At 58.4% G+C, this 22,039-nt stretch overlaps 1 protein-coding gene across 1 annotated transcript in view; it reads right to left on the reverse strand.

The window, feature by feature from the left end:
- Window positions 1–929: 929 nt before the first annotated feature.
- Rin3 (Ras and Rab interactor 3) overlaps window positions 930–22,039 on the reverse strand; it is an 88,759-nt gene continuing 67,649 nt past the window's right edge. The window contains exons 6-10 of the mRNA XM_042692727.1: window positions 19,993–21,408; window positions 17,619–17,927; window positions 8,479–8,610; window positions 4,345–4,508; window positions 930–1,976 (exon numbers count right to left, since the gene is read on the reverse strand). Coding sequence (XP_042548661.1) covers window positions 1,656–1,976; window positions 4,345–4,508; window positions 8,479–8,610; window positions 17,619–17,927; window positions 19,993–21,408 — 2,342 coding nt within the window. The 3' untranslated portion in view covers window positions 930–1,655. The remainder of the gene's footprint in view (window positions 1,977–4,344; window positions 4,509–8,478; window positions 8,611–17,618; window positions 17,928–19,992; window positions 21,409–22,039) is intronic.

Below are 22,039 nucleotides of genomic sequence, written 5' to 3' on the forward strand. Positions count from 1 at the left end.
GCCCCAAGAAGGCTCCCTAGCCTCTCCTGATGGGGTCCTCAGGCAGGGTGTGGGGGGGCGCTGGTGCACTGTAAGAACATACAGATCCTTATAGCAGTTCCCACTGTCCCATCGCCAGCTCTGTCCCCATCCCGGGAGCCACGCATCATCCCAGAGGGCAGAGCTGGTGATCCATTTGCCCTGTGAAGCCCTAATACTACCTTAACACGAGCTTCATCTACTGCTCAGGCCAGAGAGGTCCCTCTGACCTTTACCTGCAGCTGGGGCCTCCCAGTGCCGGCCCCTGGGGGAGAGGCTGCAGGGTGGGGTAGGACAGGGCTGGGAGGGGGCCCTGCCAGGGTTGTCTGTCTGCTTTCTGCCATCAGACCCTGGGACTTCAGGGCTGGCAGCATGCGGCACAGCCCTGATCTATGGATGGAGCCCCGCTTGGGACCATTCACACTGGGGCCCCACAAGAGCTATGGACATTTATCAGCCACTTGATAACTACCTATGCTCAACGTCAAGGACACAGAAGCTTATCACCTCACCTTGATGTTCTGGAAAAAGAAGTACCAACCACAACTGCCATCCCATGGGTGATCTCTCATGCAACTAGCCTGGGGTGTGGGACCATGGATGAGCCCTGTGTGGCTCAAGCTGAGGCACTGCAGGAGCTGGGCTTTGAAGGATGCATAGGAGTTGAGCAGGCATGGACCATAGGAATGGTATTGCTGAAAGAGGAAGAAGCAGGGAGATGAGAGGTGTTCTGGAAATGACCCAGAGCTAGGAATGGCACCCAAGGATGGTGAGAATGGAAAAGACCAGGCCGAGGGCAAAGCAGGACGAGGACCTGAGCCTGCAGGCGGGTGGGCCCTCCTGGAAGGGGGTAGGATGAGAACGGGGTCCTGGGCTGACAGGCAGAGCTCCAGCTCCACTGGAGAAGGAAGTGCCATTTTCAAATGGTCTTTATTAACCCCACAGTGCATCTTCCAGTCATCCCTGCACCCGTCTGTTTCCTCCTGTGGCCGAGGCTGGGTTTGTCCATGCATTGCAGGTGGTGGCTTGGCCTGGTGGCCCCAGTGTGCACATAGCTGCTTGTTGTTGGGCTCGGGTGCCACAAGGGGGCACTGTGGGCACTGGTGGCTGAAGACAGGCCCTGGGCAGGGTGAGGCCTGTCTTCATCTTGAGATGCTCCTGAGATGCGGGGCAGGTCCAGGCCATGCCAGCTCTGTCCTGAGGGGCCTTGGGAGCGGCTGTGGCCAGGGGACCCTTCCTCAGCCAGTCCTGAGCTCAGGCCTTCATCTGGAAAAGACCACAGTGGGGTGGCCAGGGGGCAAGTGGAGGGAATGGCTTGAGGAACTGTGAGAACAGGGGGTGGGCTTGTTGCTGTAGCTGGATGGGGGGGGAGCCTCTTCCCCCTAGGAGTCTGTTTTCCTTTTGTGTAATGAAAAACATGACCTCTCAGGGCTATGACTATGCCTCAGGAAGCGCCCTTGGCTGCTGCTTTATGGTAATTTTGGCTGTTATTGTGCCACATTGGGTCAGGCATGCTTGGTGGCTGGTACACATGTCTGACATGAACGCCAGTGTTGGCTGGTATACGGGGGACCTAAGTGCGAAGTCCCTGCCTTTCCATCTAGCTAGTCTCAGGAAACAAGTGCCATGGCGAGGCCTCACAGGAAGTTGGGCTCCCGCACAACCAGGCAGGGTGGGCTGGCACTGCCCCCGCCACCATCCAGGGGCCGGTACACAAAGTGGAAGTCGCGCTTGGGCTCGCTGCGCAGCAGATAGCCCTTGATGTGGTGGGGCAGCGCCTCATCGGCCAGCTGGAAGCAGCGCCCGTCCACCAGCACGAAGAGCCGGTGGTCCTCTGGCTGCAGCACCTCGAACTTCTCGGCGCACTGTGCGCACAGCACCTGGGCCGCCGTGTCTGCCCGCGAGGCCAGGGTCCGCGACTGCTGCTCAGGCTCCAGGTACGACACACAAATGAAGTCCTGCGGGGCGAGAGGAAAGGGCCTGGCGTCACGGGTGGGGCTGAGCAGAGTTTGGGTGTCACCCCCCACTCCCATGTCCGGCTCAGACCAGTGGTGGGAGCCACTGTGGCCTTGGGAGGGTCTTTGATGTCTTGGAGCCCCAGGCTTCTCTCTGTACAGGGGAGGTGACAGGGCAGCTGTTATGTGGGGAACAGGTGCATGAGCCCCTTCTGACTGCACTGAGCCTGCGGGGCCAGCCTTCCCTCTGGAGTCTCCCTTCCACACTGAGTCCTAGCAGTGAGCAAGTGCACCCCCTGGTGGCCAGGCCACTGACTTCATCCAACATCCATTCATCCATCCATCCATCCACCCAATAGCCATCTGACATCTGTCCATCCACTCACCCAACACCCATCCATCCATGCATCCATCCAACACCCATCCATCCATCCATCCATCCATCCATGCATCCACCCAATAGCCATCTGACATCTGTCCATCCACTCACCCAACACCCATCCATCCATGCATCCACCCAATAGCCATCTGACATCTGTCCATCCACTCACCCAACACCCATCCATCCAACACCCATCCATCCATCCACTCACCCACCCATTGGAGGTTCAGACTCTACCCTAGCAGTTCACGCTGGTGAAACAATTCAGCCCTTTCAGGCCAGAGTTGCCCCTGGGGTTTGGAGGCAGGGCAGAGAGGGGAGTGAAAGCTTAGAGGAAATAGGGAGGGATCTGGGGACAGGGCGGAGACCCAGGACATGTGCAGAGGGATCTTACAAATTGAGGACAGGAGCCCTCACATGCACAAATGCACCCTGTAGACTCGACCCTCCACCAGCCAGGACCTGCCTGGCTCTGCACCTGTTCCCACTCACTGTGTGGCCTTGACCTTTGTCACCCTCTGTGTCCTCAGCTGTGGACCGAGGATTACATCAGTTCTGGCATCATGGCTGTGCATTTGTCCATAAAGGGAGCTTGAACCTGGGACAACCTCTAAGGGCAGGCATCTTGCATCCTGAGGGCAGATGGGAACTGTGTGCGGTGCTGCCCTCTTGTGGACAGAGTGGAAACAGCAGCCAAAAGGGTACAGGGGTGCCAGGCTCCTAGCAAAGGGATTCTTCCAGAAGGAAATTCTAACCCCTCTCTGTGTCTTAGTAGTGTCCTGTGTTCTCCTTGTCCTCCACTAAGCCCCCCAAGGGCCCTTTGTAACTACTGCTGACACAGTCTCTGGACGTTCAGTCTGGGGAAGGGATTTAAGGTGTCAGGTGCAGAGGAAGTACTGAGAGGAGGCAGAGTGTACCCCTCCTAGATCTTCACCCCCATCCTGGGCCTCTCTCCTGTTGCTGGGGCTCATCTCATGGTGCTCTGAGTCAGCAGCAGGAACTACCGAGGAGAAGCAGGAAGTAAAGGGGGAGGGCCAGGCCGAGACCAAGCATGACGGAAGCTCCAGAGCTGTGGAAGGGACACACACTGTGCTGTGTCCCCCCCAAAGCCAGTTACCAGATGCTGTTGATTTGAGAATAGACTCCATACAGCGCATCTGGTTCACACTCTGCCTGCATGGTGAGGGAAACTGAGTCCCAGAGAGGCACCGGGCTCAGTCAGAGTCACACAGCCAGCTAGTGTACGGCTGAGTCCATCCAGGTCTCCTTCCTCACAGACGTGGCCATCTTGCAAATGGGGAGTGGGGTTCAGGACTGGTGGCTTTGGGTGCCATGATAGTGATCTGGATTGCTGTGGACAGCTCTGGATTGCTGCCTGGCTGTTAGACCAACTTCCTCTCTTTTCTATACACTGCAATCCTGGTCTGCACCAGCCCTGGGCTTGGTCTCTGAGACACCTGTGAACCGTGGGTGGTAATCTCTCAGAGGCCACAGCCCACACACAGACTAGAAGATGAGGAGCCATCGCTCTCCACGCCGATGGAGAAGTGGCAGGAGGAAGCGGCATCACCTAGTCTGTGGGGAGGGGGAGGGGGTACCAGGGAGGCCTTCCTGGAGGGGGGCTGTTGGAAACAGAGTGGGCATGGTGTTCCTCCCCTTCTTGAGGACGAGAACCAGGGCGGCCTGAGTGGGGGCTGGGCAGCCAGGGAGCTGAGCCGCGCAGGTTCAGGGAACGGTGGGTGTCTGGATGCCGCCCTGCCCGAGGCCTGTGTGTGGGGATGGAGTGGAGGAGGCGGGAGTCTGGCACTGAATGGCCCGGACGCAGCGTGCATCCAGGGCGCCCCATGGGTCCAGCACGGAGCCGGACACACACTGGCTCTTGTGGCGTGGGAACCCTGCCCACTGCGCCCCTGCGGACAGGCCGGTGGGCAGGAGCGCCCAGTCACTGCCAGAGTCCCCCAGCCCTGCCACCCTGACCCCCAGCATCACCTGCACGGAAGAACGCGAGGCCCGGGCCTTGTTGAGCGTGCGCCGGCGCTCCCAGCGGTGGATGGAGTCCTGCACCTCCACGCTCAGCTGCCGGGTCACCGTGATCTTGTCATAGTTCTTGATGTGCTCCAGGGCCCCGTAGGTGGTGGTCAGGTAGTAGGAGCCTGAGGACCAAAGGCGTGCAGGATGGGGGACGGCATCCCAACTCCTACAGGAGGGAGGCTGGTCCAGGGGGCAGGCCCCGCCCCACCAGACCCCGCCCCAGACACACCCACGTCGCCAGACCCCGCCCCACCCACCAAGCCCCGCCCCCAGCCCACCCGCTGCCACCCCCAGGGGGCGCTCGCACTCCATTCTCTGAGTTCAACCCCAGCCCAACCCAGGTTGGGCCAGGTGCCTGGAGTATCTATTAAAACTGTTTGTTATCTACTTGACCTTAAAGCCTGAATGGCCAGGAAGGCTTTTCCCGTGATTCCAGCCCTGCTCAGGACCGCTGTCTGCTGGGGCCCTATTTTTCCCAGCGACTCCTTCTTTGACTCGGCCATGCAGGGCCTGGTACCACCACTAGGTGGCAGGCAACACCACTCTGAGTTTTGCGTTGAGCCCTGCTCTGGGGTGAGTGCTGGAACTAGCCAAGGCCGGCCCAGCCAGCGGTCAGCCAGCCTGGGGAGGGGCTCCAGCCAAGGAGCTCATGAGACACCTGTCTGGATTCTTGACTGGCTCCAAGCCAGGTACCCAGCAGGGGCCGGGGACTGGTGTTTGTTCAGATTTCCTTGGAAGCAGGGGAGGGTGCAGAGAGCGAGCCGGGCCCGTCAGCCCTCCCTGCTCTCACAGGGAGCTGCTCCTGCTCCAGGTGTGCGCTGCAGAGACGGTGGAACCTAGTGACTAGCCGGCTGCTAGATCAGGCTGCACAGACCTGGCGGGAAGGCCGCAGTGCATACTGGATCTTGCTTGCACACATGCTGGCTTTGCTTTTGTTTTTGGTTTATTTTCTTTTCTTATATTATTTACTTTTCTGGAGGGTGTGGGTCGTGGGGCTTGAGCTCTGGGCCTGGGCGCTGTCCCTCAGCTCTTCAGCTCAAGGCCAGCACTCTACCATTTGAGCCACAGTGCCACTTCTGGTTTTCTGGTGGTTAACTGGAGATAACAGTCTCATGGACTTTCCTACCTGGGCTGGCTTTGAACCCTGGTCCTCAGATCTCAGCCTCCTGAATAGCTAGGATTACAGGCGTGAGCCACAGGTGCCTGGCTTGTTTATTTATTTATTTTTTTCATCAGTATTAGTGCTTAAATTCAGGGTCTGGGCAGTGTCCCTTAACTTTTTTGCTCAAGGCTGGTGCTATCACTTGAGCGACACCTCTACTTCTGGCTTTTTGGTGGTTCATTGGAAACAGGAGTCTCAGACTTTCAGCCCTGGCTGGCGCTCAATCTGTCTTCAGATCTCAGCTTCCTGAGTAACCAAGATTGCAGGCGTGAGCTGCTAGCGCCGCCTTGTGGGCACTTTGTGTATGGCAGAACTGTTATTCCCATGAACCATGAGATGCAGGAAGGTAGAGGCCAACCCTGGCCCTGTTCTGCTTCCATCATCCACAGGTGGTCATCCTCACCGCCCTGGGGAGAGAACTCAGTGGGGTGTCTGGGAGGTGACAAGGTCATGGGATCAGTGGCCTTATGAAGGAGCCGGAGAGCCGCCCTCTTACTGTGGCGGACACAGAGAGAAGGCGCCATCCATTGGAGAGGCCTCACCTAATTTGGCCATGACAGCCAGAAGGGGTGAACACTCAGCCACATCCGCAGAATGCCAGAGCCTCTAACCCAGAGCTACCCTGGCCCCTCCCCCTTCCCAGCCCCGGGCTGCCTTTGATCCCTCCTCTGCCTCCTCCAGTTTCCAAGAACCTCAGGGTTCTAGAAGGTGAGGATTGTGGGGGTGGGCACCGCTGGGGGCCCAGTCCCCTCTTTCCACACCCCTGCAGGCGCCATCCACTGGTCCTGTGCTCCTCAGGGCGGAGCTGGTGGATCCTGGGCAGCCGCATCTGGCGTGGAGGGGGGGCGGCAGTGTGGGGAGACTCAGGAGCTGCTCCCACCTCCCCTCCCCTTGGACATGCTCAGACAGGGTGGAGGCTGTTGAAGGCGAGGCCGCTGTCCAAGCTGAAGACCCCCACGGTCCTGCTGGTGCCAGAGGCTCCAGACCCCCACCGGCAGGCCTGTGCCAGGGGCTGGAGAGGGGCAGGGGAGACACGCAGTCCCAACCCACACCCCGGCTTTGGACTAGGGCAGAGGGAGGTGCAGGAGACTCGGCACCGGTGCCAACACCTCAAGTTCTCGCTGGCCAGGGCTGCTGTCAAGGGTGGCGTTTGGATGTCAGGGCAAGGCTCTGCCCGGCTGCACGCTGCCTGGCAGATACCCCACATTTGCCTTAGAAGTCGCCCCAAGGGAGGTGGATGCTTTGGGGAACACATGGTTAGTGGATGGACGGATGGATGGATGGATGGACGGAGGCTGGCTCAGTGGATGGATGGGTAGATAGGTGGAAGGGTGGATCGTGGAGTAGATGAGTACATAGCTGTGGTGGGGATGGATGGGTGGAAGGTGGCTAGATGTAGGGAGCTAGGTGGATGAGTGAGTGGGGGGCAGGTGGATGGATGGAGGATCCATAGGTGGGTGTGGAGGATACCTGGATAGGTGGATGGTATAGAGATAAACGTAGGGGTGGATAGGTGGATGGATAAGTAGATGGGTGAATGTGTGGATAAGTGGACAAGTAGGTTGGTGGATGGGTGGGTTGGTGGATGGGTGGATGGGTGGGTGGGTAGATTGGTGGATGGGTGGATGGGTGGGTGGGTTGGTGGATGGGTGGTTTGGTGGATAGATGGGTGGATGGGTAGATGGTGGATAGGTAGGTGGGTGGGTGGGTTGGTAGATGAGTGGATGGATGGGTAGGTGGGTGGACTGGTGGATGGGTAGGTTGGTGGATGGGTGGATGGATGGGTAGGTGGATGGATGGGTGGGTGGATGGGTGGGTGGGTAGATTGGTAGATGGGTAGGTTGGTGGATAGGTGGATGGATGGGTGGGTTGGTGGATGGGTGGATGGGTGGGCTGGTGGATGGATGGGTGGATGGATGGGTGGATGGGTGGATGGGTGGGTTGGTGGATGGATGGGTGGATGGATGGGTGGATGGGTGGATGGGTGGGCTGGTGGATGGATGGGTGGATGGATGGGTGGATGGGTGGATGGGTGGATGGCTGGGTAGATGGGTGGATGGGTGGGTTGGTGGATGGGTGGATGGATGGGTGGGTGGATGGGTGGGTGGATGGGTGGGTGGGTAGATTGGTAGATGGGTAGGTTGGTGGATAGGTGGATGGATGGGTAGGTTGGTGGATGGGTGGATGGGTGGGCTGGTGGATGGATGGGTGGATGGATGGGTGGATGGGTGGATGGGTGGGCTGGTGGATGGATGGGTGGATGGATGGGTGGATGGGTGGATGGATGGGTAGGTTGGTGGATGGGTGGATGGGTGGGCTGGTGGATGGATGGGTGGATGGATGGGTGGATGGGTGGGTTGGTGGATGGGTGGATGGGAGCTCAGAGGACAAGTCAGGGGCTCTGGGAGTCCCCCCATAGCCACAGTATCTCAGGGGATTCTTGGTGGAGGCAGCTGAGACTCAGCGGGCAGAGGAAGTGTGGGCAGGAGAAGGGGAAGGGAAACGGAGGTGGGCATAAAAACCACTCTCTCATCTGCCACCAGGGCCTGCAGAGCCTTGACGTCAACCTCCTCCGTGACAGGGGTCCTGGGCTGGGCGGGCTGAGCAGGGCTGAGCAAGGCCTCGGGCCCACCGCTGCTAGCGCGCTCAGGTGCGGCCTGCCCTCAGCCTCTGCTGTCTGACCAGCCCCTGCTGCTCCTGCTACGCAGGACATCTCTCCCTTGTCTCTCTGCTTATCCTTCAGTGCTCGGCCTGGATGTCACCTCCTCCAGAAAGCCCGCTGGATTTCACCATCTGGGCTTCTCCCCCATTCCGGCTGCCAGTGAGCAATGGTAATATCCTCTCTTCCTGGCTTTCCTGGAACAGGAGCGTGGGGTCCCACGTCCCAGAAGGCACTCGTCGGGCCCCTGGTTTCGGGGCCTGTGACTCACCTTCCCCCAGCTGCAGGGCAGGGTCCATGAGCTCCATCATGTACTCCACGTCCAGGAGCATCTCCGTGAGGTTGCTGCGCGCCAGCACGTACATGAGCACGGGCAGGAAGTCGTCCGCCCCGTAGGGCTTTCCTGGAGGAAAAGGAGGAGGAGGAGGCAGTGAGTGCCAGGCTTCCCGGGAGCTGCCCCTGTCAGGGTGTGGTGCCACGGCCACCCCCAGGTCAGCGCTTCCTGACTGCTCATGGAAGGTCATGGAGCACCTGGGCTCTGGCTCTCTGGGAGGCCCAGGCCCAGGGCAGCTTGAGGAACAAGGAAGTTAAAGTGCTCTGGGCAGCTGAGCACCAATGGCTCATGCTTGTCATCCTAGCTACTCAGGAGGCTGAGATCTTAGGATCAGGGTTCAAGGCCAGCCCAGTCAGGAAAGTCCCTGAGACTCTCAGCTCCAATTATCCACCAGAAAACCGGCAGTGCTGTGGCTCAAAATAGTAGAGTACTAGCCTTGAGTGAAAAAGCTCAAGCTGGGCAGAGCCATGAACTGTGATTCAGGAGAACTGGCCCGGGGGCGGGAGGGGGGGGTGTGGGGTGGGGGTGTGGGGTGCTTGCATTCCCGTCTGCTCAGCCTTGTTCAAGCCTGGCATTTGTCGCACTGGAGAGTAAAGCCGCTCTGCTTCTCCAGCCTTTGCATTTTCACAGCAACGGGCCTCCTGGCTTCGCTGGGACATGGCCTACCAAGATGGAAGCTCTATTTCCCGCTTCCCTTGCAGCTAGGTGCAGGCACACACCTCCCAGGCACTGGCTTCTCAGTTGCCCCCACAATCCTCAGAGTCAGGACGCTAATAAACTCCCGCCAGTGCCCACGCCAGTCCCAAGTGCCCCAGGCCAGGGGAATGACTTCCAGCCGAAGGGTGGTGGAGTGGGGCTCTGGCTTAGGAACCCAGAGGCCCCGATCCTGCGGGTGATGAGGGTGAAGCCAGAGGTCCCTCAGGACCTGGATCACTTTGTGTCCTCAAGTGATGCTGGCCGCCCCCTGGGATTACCAGGGACCCCTCTCATCCCACATCGGCCTCTCCAGCCCCCCCGTGAGCACCTCCTCTCCGTGTCCCCTGCACACACACACACGCTGGCACTTTATTAAAGGGGCCCAGGAGGTCGTGCTGGGTGAACAGAGAGTGAAAGAGCCTCCCATAGGACCCCTGAACCCACAGAGCATGTATCAATTTCTCCAGCATTTCCCGGGACACCTCCCCTCCCCCCACTGCAAGCCTTCCGTCCCAAGACGCAAGGCGAGGTCTGCCCTCTGCTCAGGCCTCCTGCATTCACTGTTCTCCAGCCTCATCCCCTAAGCCTCCCCGACCTCGGATCTCCTTAGAGGTCTGATTGTAGGCTGTCCTCCTGTGACTCCCTTCTTCCCAGAGAACCAAGTCCAGTCCACACACACTGTGGAGTTCAAGGTCTTTTGTGACAGAGTCCAGACACCTCCCTGCCCTGCTAACCCCCATCCTGTCCAGATGGACCAGCCAGCTGGCCAGCGGCCCCCGAGCTGGTCCCTGTGCCCCTACCTGAGGCTTTTGCCACATCCCCTCTGCGCGCTGCACCCTCGTGTGTCACACTCGAAAGGTTTTTTTTTTTTTTTTTGGTTGTGGGGCCTGAACTCTGGGCTCTGGGCCTCAGCTCTTCAGCTCAAGGCAAGCGCTCTACCACTTCAGCCACAGCACCACTTCTGGTTTTCTGTGGTTCATTGGAGATAAGAGTCTCACGGACTTTCCTGCCCGGGCTGGCTTTGAACCGGGATCCTCAGATCTCAGCCTCCTGAGTAGCTAGGATTACAGGCGTGAGCCACCAGCGACAAGGCGTCACTGCACCAGTGAATCCTTAAATCAGCTTGGCCAGCGGGGTGCAGCTCGCTTTGTTTGCCTCCCCCAGGAGGAAAGGGAGCCATTGGAATCTGCCTTTTCCTCCCCCACAACCCCAGCTTCCACTACTTTAAGCTCCACCTCCCCCAGGAAGCCCTCCTGGGCTGCCTGGACACCAAAGCTCACTCAGGATGGTGCTTGTCTCCCCGCCTCCCCATCCCCCAGACATCCAACTGCCAGGAGCTCTCAAGCCTCCGTGGGCTCACTGTCCTGTTCACAGGAAGCCTTCCGTCACTCTATGTCAGCTCCCCCTCCCCCCATGCCACCTCCTCCCTGCCTTCCCCTGACCCCCTCTGTCCGCTTGCCCACTCTCATGCACGCTGGGTAATTCCACTCCAACTTCCTCATGTCTGCCCTTCCCTCCTTGCCTGCCTTCCCTCCCCAGGGCAGTGATGGAGGCTGTGTGAGCTGCGGTCAATCTCTGACCCTCTCTGAACTGTAATATCACTGTCCCTCTGTCTTCCAGCTCAGGGCTTGTGCGTGGACCAGCCTTGGGCTGTGGGAGGTGCTCCCCCAGCCCCCCCTCCCCCAGCCCCCAGCTCCCAGGCAGCCCTGCCAGCACAGCCAGTGCTGCATTTTCCTCGTGGAGGCCCAGGGCTCAGCCTGGGCACTGTGGGGCCTCAGGGCGGCTGGGACCCTCCTGGGATCTGTGCGTCTCTCTGGAGAAGCCGGGGCTCCTGCAGGCCTGCGGCACACAGGCCCTGCCAGCTGCAGCCTGCATCTCCCGGTGACCTCCGCTTTCTTCCTCACTGGCCGGGGCCTTCTGCGTGTGTTCTGGGCTGAGACACGGTGGAGAAGGCCACCGCTCTTTCAGAGAAAGCTCTTGACCTGGAAACGAGGAACCCCCCCCTAGGACTGCGGGATCAAGGGTGGCTCAGGAAGCCTCTGGGAGCCTCGATTTCCCCATCTGAACACCCATCGCAGCGTGTTAAGCTGAGGGCTGTTGATGGCTTCAGAGGGGCTGGCATGAGGTCCTCCGGGAAGCATGTCTCAAGGAAGGGTTCATCACTGCTCTCTGCAGGGCGGGCCGGTGGGTATTTTTAGGTTTGCAGAGCATGCAGTTTCTTTCCCAGCACCAGCGGTCGCAGGTACCCAGTAACTGTTCAATAAAACTGCTTCAATAAGACTCCAGGCACCAAATCAGGCTAGCCAGCCCGAGCAGGCGGGAGGCTGTGATCTGCAGACTCCATACTAGAAGGAAAGGATATAGCATTTTGCATCACTACCCACACCCTCTAGTTCTGCTGGTTGGGTTCTTCCGAAAAGTAGGTGGCGGATGCAAATGTCCTGGGGCAGCCTAACCTTCTGTGATTCACTTTTTCCTCTCCATTATGACTCCTGCCTAAAGCAGCTTCCTTTCTCTGGGTGTCCTCCCTGGTAACCCCACAAGACCAGATGTGATGCATTTCCAGTGAGTTCCTGGGTGCCGTCCCTGCAGAGTGAGCTTGGAGAGGTGTTCCCTGCACACTGGCACAGACAGGAGACTCCTGTGACACCCAGATCCTGTCCCCTGCCTTGTAGTAGGTGGCAATGTCCAGCGATGTCTTACGTGTCCACTGATCTTTCCACTGTCTGTTTTCCTACCAACATGTCAGCCTTGCTCAGGATGCGACTTCATCTCACTCAGTCTTTAAAACCAACACCTCAATAGTGCCTGGCTCCTGGGATTTGAACTTGGAGCCTTGTGCTCTTTCTTGCTTGACTTTTCTTTTTTTTTGTTGGTTGTGGGGCCTGAACTGTAGGCCTGTAGGCCTGGGCGCTGTCCCTCAGCTCTTCAGCTCAAGGCTAGCCCTCTACCATTCGAGCCACAGCACCACTTCCAGCTTTTTCTGCTTATGTGGTGCGGAGGAATTGAATCCAGGGCCTCATGCATGCAAGGCAAGCGCTCTACCACTGAGCCACCTTCCCAGCTCAAGTGGCTGTGGATTCTTGATGTGCTCTCTGCTGAGAGGCGGAGGACGCCCTGATCAGAGCCAGCTTCATGGGCATGCTCGAGGGCCTGGACGACACGCAGTCACACGGGACCCCTGCAGGCCTCCACTGGGCCGGCCCACGCCTGTGCCCTGCCACGTAAGTTCCCTTTTGTCCTTTTCTGTTGGTACTGGGGCTTGAACTCAAGGTCTCATGTTCTTGCTTTTTTTCCCCCTCTCACGGCTGGCACTGTCACTTGAGCCACACCTCCATGTGTGGCTTTTTGTTGGTTAATTGGAGATGAGAGTCTCTCAGATTTTTCTGCTCAGGCTGGCTTCAAATCAGGATCCTCAGATCTCAGCCTCCCGATCTGTCTTAGTCTCACTGCAAATGGGCCAGGCAAGCTCGGCCATGGACTGCAAAACTAGAATCATGGCGTCCAAAGAGGCGTGTGGGGGGGACCAGCGCAGGTGTGGGGAGGTGGTGCAGAGGCCCTGCTGTGGGAGCACGGGGTGGGTGTCCTGCAGTGACAGTGCAGGAGGTGGGCAGGTCTTGGGCTATGGAGCTGCCTCCGAGGGGGACACCGAGGCTCCCAGACCCCCGGAGCAAGGCAGCTGGTTTGCCTGAAAGGCCATGGCGGCGCAGGGCTGAGTGCACAGAGCAAATCGCCAACACCAAAGCCACCGGAAATCAGCTCCTCATGCTCCTCATCGGCAAAACATGAAAAACACCAAATGAGGAACTTACTTAAAGGTCAAAGGAGGGGGTGGGGAAGGGGCTGCGCCCTTCAGTCTCAAAAAAGAAAAGGGAGCTAGCTGGGAGCCACTGGCTCACGCCTGTCACCCCAGCTACCCAGAAGGCTGAGATCTGAGGATCAAGGTTCAAAGCCAGCCCGGGCAAGAAAGTCTATGAGACTCTTATCTCCAATTAACCACCAGAAAACTGGAAGTGGGGCTGTTGCTCAAGCAGTAGCCTAGAGCAAAGAAGCTCAGCCACAGAGCCTAGGCCCTGAGTTCAAGGCCAAGTCCCAGTACCTGCACAATAAATAAATAAAAGGCAAGTCTGTGGACGCATTGCAGACTAGAGTTAATACACCCTAGAGACTATAACGCAGCCACAGGTGCAGTCTTCCACTGGATTTGGAATGGAGAAAATGCTCAAAAGATTTGATTCGCCCAGAAACAACCCAGCCATTCAGATTAAAAAAAAACAAAACAAAACCCAAAACCAATTTATGAAATGCACAAAGAAATGTACAGGTCTGCAGTCCTTACACAAAGCATGCAGCGAGGCCTCAAACATTTCACAAGATAAAATGCCCAGGGCAGTGTGTGTGTGTGTGTGTGTGTGTGTGTGTGTGTGTGTGTGTGTGTGTGTGTGTGTGTGTGTGTGTGTGTGTGTGTGTGTGTGTGTGTGTGTGTGTGTGTGTGTGTGTGTGTGTGTGTAAGCAGACGTGTGACTTAATCCATTCAAAACATGGAGCGAGGCAGGGGCACGCAGGTGAAGCGGGAAGTTAATCGTTCAGCGGAGTGCGGTGCCGTTCCTCCCGCAATGCTCTATTTCTGTCCTTGGACTGTGTGCAGTCTGAAGAGATCTCCAAGTGAAAGACTTTTTCAAAAAGCATTTTTATTTCCCATACAATCGCACAGAGAAGCCTGTGTGCAGATGTCCAGCAGGACTGGCTATGGTGAAGTGGCTGGGGCTCAGCTGCCTACTGTCATTTTGGGGGGCCATCAAGGTAGAAACAAGCTGTGGTAATGTGTGGGAGGGTAGAGGCTCAGGTATCCGGGCATCAGAGCCCACACATCCTGGGGCCCTCCCACAGCTGTATTTGTGTAAGTGCATATGCATGTGCATGTGTGTGTGTGTGTGTGTGTGTGCATGCATATGTCTGCTAGTACTGGGGCTTGAACTCAGGGCCTGGGCGCCATCCCTTCACTTTTCCACTCAAGCCTAGTGCTCTACCACTTGAGCCACTCCTCCACTTGCGGCTTTTTGGTGGTTAATTGGAGGTAAGAGTCTTACAGTCTTTCCTGTGCGAGCTGGCTTTGAACTGTGATCCTGATCTCAGCTTTCTGGGTAGCTAGGATTACAGGCATGCGCTGCGGGCCCCAGGCTCCCAGCTGTACTTTATAAATAGGAGAACAGACCTGGGAGAGGGCCTGAGCCCCACTCCGGGGGCTTTGCGTGGCCGTCCTAACAGGCATGCACGGTGTACCCTCATGTTGAGGCCCCGTGACGTTATTGTCTAAGACCAGCATGGAAGCTGGGGTCCAAACCAGGATCACCAATGAGCCTGGAAAGCCAACTCTTGCAGGGGAGCCTGCAGGTGAGGCTGCTGGGCTCCCAGGGGGGTGCTTCTGTCCTCCCCTCTAGGGGCAGAGATGAAGTTGGGAGTCACCGACTTCTGCCCAAGTGATCAGCTGTTGTGGAAGGACTCTACAGCCCCATGAGGCACCCGCTGGGTTCTCTGGGGAATCTGTGCCAAGCCAGGGTCCTGCTGGGATCTTGGTGGTTTAATGTCCCCATGGAGCTGGCCTTGGAGAGCGCGGAGTCACACCTGGCTTCCCTCTGCTCTGAGTCCTCCTGCTGCCCCACCCCTGTGCATGCACCTGCAGTTGGCTCCGCCCCTCAGCCCTAGGCCCAGCTAGGTTTCTAGGAGTCAAATTCATCGACAGTAAAATTCACGGTGTGTGACGGGCAGGCCCTGGGACTGGGTTTTACCAAGACTCCAGGAAGCCAGAGGCTTGTGGGTCGCGGGGATACACCGAGGCTGCGGTATGGGATCCGGCCGCCTGTGGGGTCCCTGTCCTGTCTCGGGGTCTGCAAACCCTTGGCCTTGAGTTTCCAGCCAGCCTGTGGGGGCCCAGGAGGGGAGGATGGCCCCCATTGGAAATGGGGTCATGCAAGGTGAGATCTGTAGTCATGAAGTCCCAGCTGAAGGGGACATGACAGCCTCGCGAGAGCCTGTGCCCACTCACGTGGGGGGAAACTGAGGCCAGGGACGATGGCATATGCATGGTCATGTAGCTGGTCTGCCTCCTGGCTGTCCTGCTTTTCCTCTGAGGTCCCAGGCCGGCTCGGCCCTCTGAGTCTAGCGGAAGGTGCACACGGCTGTGTCCTTTCTGGCTGGACCTCGTTTCTTGGCTGTCCCTCTACCTGCCATACAGGACGGCCCTGGCTGCTGCAGGTGAGAACGTTGCTCCCGCCAGCCCTGCTCCCAGTACATCGTTAGCTTTAGCTCTGCGTGGCAGCTGCCGGGCAAGCCAGGTGTCTTCTCCAGGCTCTGGGCTGTGGTCTGACCATGCTGCCCGCTTTTTTCTTTTTTGGCCGGTCATGGGGCTTGAACTCTGGGCCTCGGCGCTGTCCCTGAGCAATTCAGTTCATGGCAAGCACTCTACCACTTGAGCCACAGAGCCACTTTCGGTTTTCTGGTGGTTTATTGGAGATAAAGAGTGTCACAGACTTTGCTGCCCAGGCTGGCTTTGAACCACTATCCTCATATCTCTGCCTCCTTAGTGGCTAGGATTACAGGCCTAAGCTGTGGGCGCCCAGCTCCACGCTGCCCTCTCTGAGGGCTCTACAGCCTGCCCCCTCTCTCCACCACTTGAGCCATAGCTCTATGGCTTTTTGCTGGTTAACTGGAGATAAGAGTCTCACAGAATTTCCTGTTCCCAACCTCCATCCTCAGACTTCAGGCTCTTGAGTAGCTAGGATTACTGGCGGAAGCCCCCAGTGCCTGGCTGTCTCCTTACTTCTTTGGGGATATTTGAGGAGAGACTCAGTTGCGTTCCCAGCCTGGGCCTGTTGTCAGGACTGCAGACTGCACAAGACACCTCATTTCCACCTACAGCCCACTCCGTCAAGGCCAGCCTTCACGACCCTCTGTTTCCGCGGTAGCCCTGGTTGCTGGTCACAGTCCCACCATGACCACACGAGCCACGGTCTCACCTGTGAGGTGTGCCACTGAGGGCATGTTTCTGTCTCATGAACAGTCGGAGGGCACAACCCAAACCACAGTCCAACCAGAAAGGCGGCGGGGCCGGTGTCAGACCCCCACCCACATCCCTGCGGCGAAACAGGTCCGTTCCTCTGCAGGCAGGATGAGAGGCCCCGCTCCTCAACCAGAGCCCGTGTCATCGAGGGGACACACGCGCTGTGCCCGCACCTCAGGGCCTCTTCCAATGACAAAACACTGTCATCGCAAGTGACAGGCCAGGAATTGGAACCCAATCTGTGTGGAGATGACCATCTTTCTCCTCCCCATGACCATGGCTGCCATGTGCAGGTGGGCAGGTTGCTCATGTCCAGCTGGAGGGTGATTGGGATGAACTTCTCCTGTCTGTCTGTGCTCTGCTTGCTGTGGTACAGGGATTCCTGCTCCTGTCTGCTCAGAGGAGCGCTGGGAGGCCCAATGCAGTGGGTCTCATGTGCAATGTGACTTTGCAGCAGGTCCTATCAACAGTCCCTCCCCCAAAATAAATCCCTGGGCTCCCCTAACGAGCTCAGGCCAGGTCTCCAAGGCTTCCGGCCATGGGCAGAGGCTGCCCTCCTGCTGCCGGAGCCGGCCTCAACCAGCGGCTCCAACTGCACTGAACACAAGCCATTGTGAGCACAGCTGAGGCCTGAATAACTCAGGATCCACTGCTGTCCCGATCGGAGTGACCACTGCTGTCCTGCTCAAAGTGACCACTACCATCCCACTCAGAGTGACCACTGCCATCCCACTTAAGAGTGACTACCACGCTGCTTAGAGTGACTAATGTCACCTCACTGAGTAACTACTGTTCCACTCAGAGTGACCACTGCCTTCCTGCTCAGAGTGACCACTGTCCCTCTCAGAGTGGCCACCGCTGTCCCGCACGCCTGCGTCCACTGCCCACCCTGATTATGGCAGTGTCCCCTTCCCACTCAAAATCTGAAGAGCTGTGACTCAGGCCTAGGAAGGAAGTGACCTCTGTGGAAACGGGGTCAGATCTCACGGGCCAACACCACGGCTCCAGTCCATGTGGGAGGGGAGAGGAGGCCAGTGGCATGCCAAGGCAAAAGGATCAGCTGTGTGCAGACTGGAGTCCTGCAGGCCCAGGAGCTGCCAGAGCCAGCGGGCCCCCGAGGCGGGAGGGCCTTCCCAGCTCCCCAGGGGCCCTCCAGCTCTTAGTCACACTGCTGTGGTTTGAGTCAGCAGGTTCAGAACAGTGTCAGCATCGAACTCCCACACAGCCTGCCCCTGGCACACACAAACAGTGTGGCTTCTCACCTGTCTCTGGGGCAGCGGCAATGGCGCCCTTCCTCCCCAGGGGATCCCAGGCCGCTTACCTGGGTTGCCCAGGGCCATGGAGTCATAGATGAGCTTGCAGGTCTTGAGCAGGGTGGCGATCTTCTTCTCAGGCGAGTAGGCCTTGTGCATGCCGGCCAGCTTCTGCAGGATCTTCTCCATGACGGGCACGTCTGGCACGCTGGTGGTCACGCCCAGGTCAGTGGTGGTGGTGGCTAGGACCACCAGCTGGTTCTCCTTCAGCTGCTGCAGCGAGCCGTCCCTGCTGTGCAGGTCGTGCAGGCTGGCGTGGATGGCCGCCTGGAGCGGCTTCAGGACGCACTTGTACAGGGCCGACTCCACGATGGCTTCTGTGGCGGGCGAGAGCGTAGGGTGAGCGGGCCTGCGGTGGAGGTGCTGCACCCTGCCCTGCCACCGGGTGGCGTGACACTGGCAAGGCATCCCAGGGACCTCATACCACCCGCTGCTGCACTCTAGTGCTGCTCTTGGGCGGGCTCGGGGCAGCCTGCCGTCAGTGCGCAGAGTCACAGTGCTGACCGCACCAAGGTCACGCAGTGTGCCTGGGAAATGACCAGCGGTGACCTCCTCCCATTTCTAAATCCACTTGACTCGAGTCTCGGAAAACAATTGATGTAGAACCTGGCTTCTCATCATTCCCAAAGCCGCTGTGAGGACCTGAGGGGGTGGAAACTCCCGCCCCATGCTGACTTCACTGCCACGCACGCCAGGCGGCAGGGGGGTGGGGCATCAGAGGGGGTTTGGGGGGTGGGCCACTGGATATAGAAAGGAGGGGGTTACGGGGAGGAGACAGAGAAGAGGGCATGCTGCAAAAGATGGCACAGGACACAGCTCTCAGAGTGGAGGAGTGCCCTGGCCTGCCTGAGGAGTCAGGGCTGGCCTGAGGGGAGACCCAGGCTAGCAGAGTACTGCAGAAGAAGCAAACACCTGTAAGAGGCCCACAGAGAGGTGGAGAGGCCCGTGGAGTGGAGAAAGGCCTGCAGAGATCAGAGAGGCCTACGGAGAGGCAGAGAGGCCTGCAGAGATTGGAGAGGCCTGCGGAAAAGGCCTTCGGAGGGCAGAGAGACCTGCAGAGACCAAAGAAGCTCTCTGGGAAGGAGGAAAGGAAGAAGAAACTTGCCCCCCACTTAGAGACTACAGCTGCTCCTAGTTCTGAGGAAACCCAGGACAGGGTTGCAGACCAACTAATAAAACTCCTTTGTCACCTCTAACAGAGCCTCCATGGATTTTCTCCCTCTAGGGTTATTATACTGCCACCCTGGGCAGGGCTGGTCAGGCTACTATCACTCTTTGCTGATGATGTCAGCAGCCTCTTGCTTTGGCTTAGAGCCCACGGTCAACATAGAACTAGTGTTTGGTAACAACATGTCTGGTCATGACATTCCTCTGCCGTAATGAGTCCCATTCACACTTGGATCTGCCCCAAACCTCTTTCACTCATGCTTTGTTTGTTTGACCCACCCATCTGCTCTATTAGCCTGCCAGGCCTGCTCCTGCCCCAGGACCTTGGTACCTACCATCTTTCTTGCCTCACGGCTTGCCTTCACTACTCAAATGCTATCACTACGTAACAGTTATGATCAACTCATGGATGGGAGTTAGTGAACCTTAATGTCACCATAACTGTGACAAAACCTGTGCTCTGACCCCTGGCTAAGGAGGGACCAACCCACGTGGGCTCTGATAGGGTGAAAGCCATGCCAGGATTCGAACTCACATCTACCCAACTCCAAAGTGACAATTATCTGCTCTGGATAGCAGTAGGAATTTTTTTTTTCTTTTTGTCAGTCATGGTGCTTGAACTCTGGGCCTGGGCGCTGTCCCACAGCTCTTCATCTCAAAGCTAGCACTCTACCAGTTTACCCATAGCACCACTTCTGGTTTTTTGGTGGTTTATTGGAGATAAGAATCTCACAGACTTTCCTGCCAGGGCGGGCTTTGAACTGCAATCCTCGGATCTCAGGCTTCTGAGTAGTTAGGATGACAGGAGTGAGCCACCGGCGCCCGGTTAGCAACAGGAATATTACGCTGCCCTTTGACTATCTCCAGGGAGGGGACCTGGCTACTGGCTCAGTAAGGGAAGGTTCTGTCCTGTGGAGAGAATGGGCCTGCAGGCAGAAACCACCCCACAGTGATCCCACTCAAGGAAAGGGTCGTGCCTTTGCCCCTGCAGAGCAGGGTTGGGGGGGAAATCACAGCTCCTAATGACTAAGGTGAAGGATCTAGAAAAGGGGGTGGCCGGTCAGACCACCTGGCAACAGACAGAGATGGATACACACATCTGGAAAGAGGGGTGAGGGTGGGATGGTCACTGGTGGCCACTGCACAGGACCCTTCCCCTGCCTTTCCCCCCCTCCCCCCCCACGGCCCAGCTCCAAGCCCCCGCTCAGCACTGACCGAGTTCCTCATCCGAGTGCAGGTTGGGGACCACCAGTGCCTTGAGCTCGGTGCTCTGCAGCAGGTAGCTCTTGAGCTGGGTCATCATGGTTCGAATCTCCTGTAGCATCTCCGTGCTGGACGCCTGGCGGCTCATCATCTCCAGGCTGTACACCTTGTAGTCCTGCACCAGGCAGCCGAAGTAGGAGCTCCTGTCCTGAGCCAATTCCACCACCTTCTTGTACAGCTTGCGGTCGTTGGAGAGGAACACACGGAAGACGCTGGCGAAGCTGACCAAGCTGAGGCGGTGGCGCGCCTTGTCTAGGATCATGGACGGCTTCTTCTTCACACTGGGGTTGCTGAAGTCCAGCTCCTCCTCGGTGCTGCTGGTGGAATAGGAGTCCTGCTCGGTGGCCAGGGCAGGGACCCCCAGGCTGTCCGAGAGTGAGGGCAAGGAGCCTGTGAACTCTGGCGTGCTCTGAGGACAGACGGAGGCCTGGACATGGAGGTTCTGTGTCAGAGGCTGGGAGGCAGGACTCCCGTCTTCTCTGTTTGCATCAGGTGTCGCCTTTTCAGAGGTCGCCTCCTTCGGGGGGTGCTTTGAGCTCTCCAGGGCAGCCAGGAGGGCAGGGGCCACCTGCCTGGAGACCCGTTTCTTCCTGGGGGGAGGGACTGGGGGTTGTTTGGTCTTCCTGGAAGGTTCTGGCATGCTGCCCAGATCCCTGGCTTTGGTCTCTGTTTCCTGGCCTTGCTCTGTGGTGCCCTGAGGTCTGTCCTTAGGGTTGTCTGAGGTCCCCTGAGGTGGCAGGCAGAGAGAAGCGGCCCTGGAAAGGCCCAGATGGTTCCTCTGTGCCGCTGGTCCGGCACTCTGCTCTTCGAGGGACAGTCTCCCAGAGATTCGCCGTCTGGGAGGAGGAAGGGGAAGGCTCTTCTTCTTCATAGGCAGAGGAGGCGCTGGGGCCAGGGCCGGCTGCCCGGGACTGGGGGCTGTCCCCAGCTTCACGTCTTCCTCCCCGAGGGGGCCCAGGGAGCCAGGGGCATGGGGTGCAGATGCTGTTGGGGGGCCAGGCAAAGGACCAGCGGGTGCAGGGAGCTCCAGAGGCTGGGCGGGGCCGCAGGGTGGCAGGGCAGGCACTGGGGGTGGGGGAGGTGGGCGTCGTGGGGCCCACCTGGAGGGGAGTGAGGTAGCATCCGAGGTGGCAGGCTCCGGGCAGCTGTCCGCAGGCGGTGAGTCAGTGGGAAGTACACAGTCCTCGATGAAAATGGGATTCACAAACCACAGGTGGTTATTTCCTATGGACAGCTCGATTTCACAGGAACAGCTGGCTGGATGGGCAATGGGACTGAGGCTGGAGGTTATGGGGGTTCCGGGGGCTGAGCCTCTGGGCGGCTCCCCGCTGGCTGCTCGTTGGGGATTCTGTGAGAAGTCCCAGAAGCCTGTAGAAAGCAGAGAGGCCTTGGTGTGATGGGGGAAGGGGCCTGCCAGCCCCTCCCACTGCTTCCTGAGCTGGGGGAAGCCCCAGAGCCGCCCTCCCCAGCAGGGAGGGGCTGTGAGGAGCCCGCCCACTGTGCAGGGCACAGGTGCCGCTGGCCGGCTCAGGGCCAAGGAAGCTGCACACTTGTATGGGGAGGACACAGGGGAGGAAGAGGACATGGTTCCTGAAGCTGCCCTAGTATCCACATCACAGGGTGCAAAGCGGTCACCCTGCCATACCAGGAAAGGGGCTTGGGCCCAATCTGGCCACCATGGCTGTGACCTGCAGGAAGAATGAAGGACAGATGGATTATGGCCATTGACTCAGTCCTGATTGTCCCTGGGGGCCCTTGTCACGGCAAGCAGCCCAAGTTTGGATGCTCAATGTTAACACGAAGGAGCTGCAGCTGGGATGTGGTGAGGGGCACAGGGGTGCAGCAAACTGAGGCTCCTGCTGAGCCGAGTCCTGCACGGCTGACCGCTGACCGGTCCTCCTGGTCTCGGCTGTGGCGGAGCCGGACCACCAGGGCAGGTCTGGCTCTGGGATTCTTGGCTGCTGGGGATCACACTGTACCACATGCCAAAAGATGCTTA

Source organism: Dipodomys spectabilis, unplaced genomic scaffold (assembly GCF_019054845.1).
Source record: "Dipodomys spectabilis isolate Male_0828 unplaced genomic scaffold, ASM1905484v1 ptg000157l, whole genome shotgun sequence".
In the NCBI taxonomy this organism is placed as follows: domain Eukaryota; kingdom Metazoa; phylum Chordata; class Mammalia; order Rodentia; family Heteromyidae; genus Dipodomys; species Dipodomys spectabilis.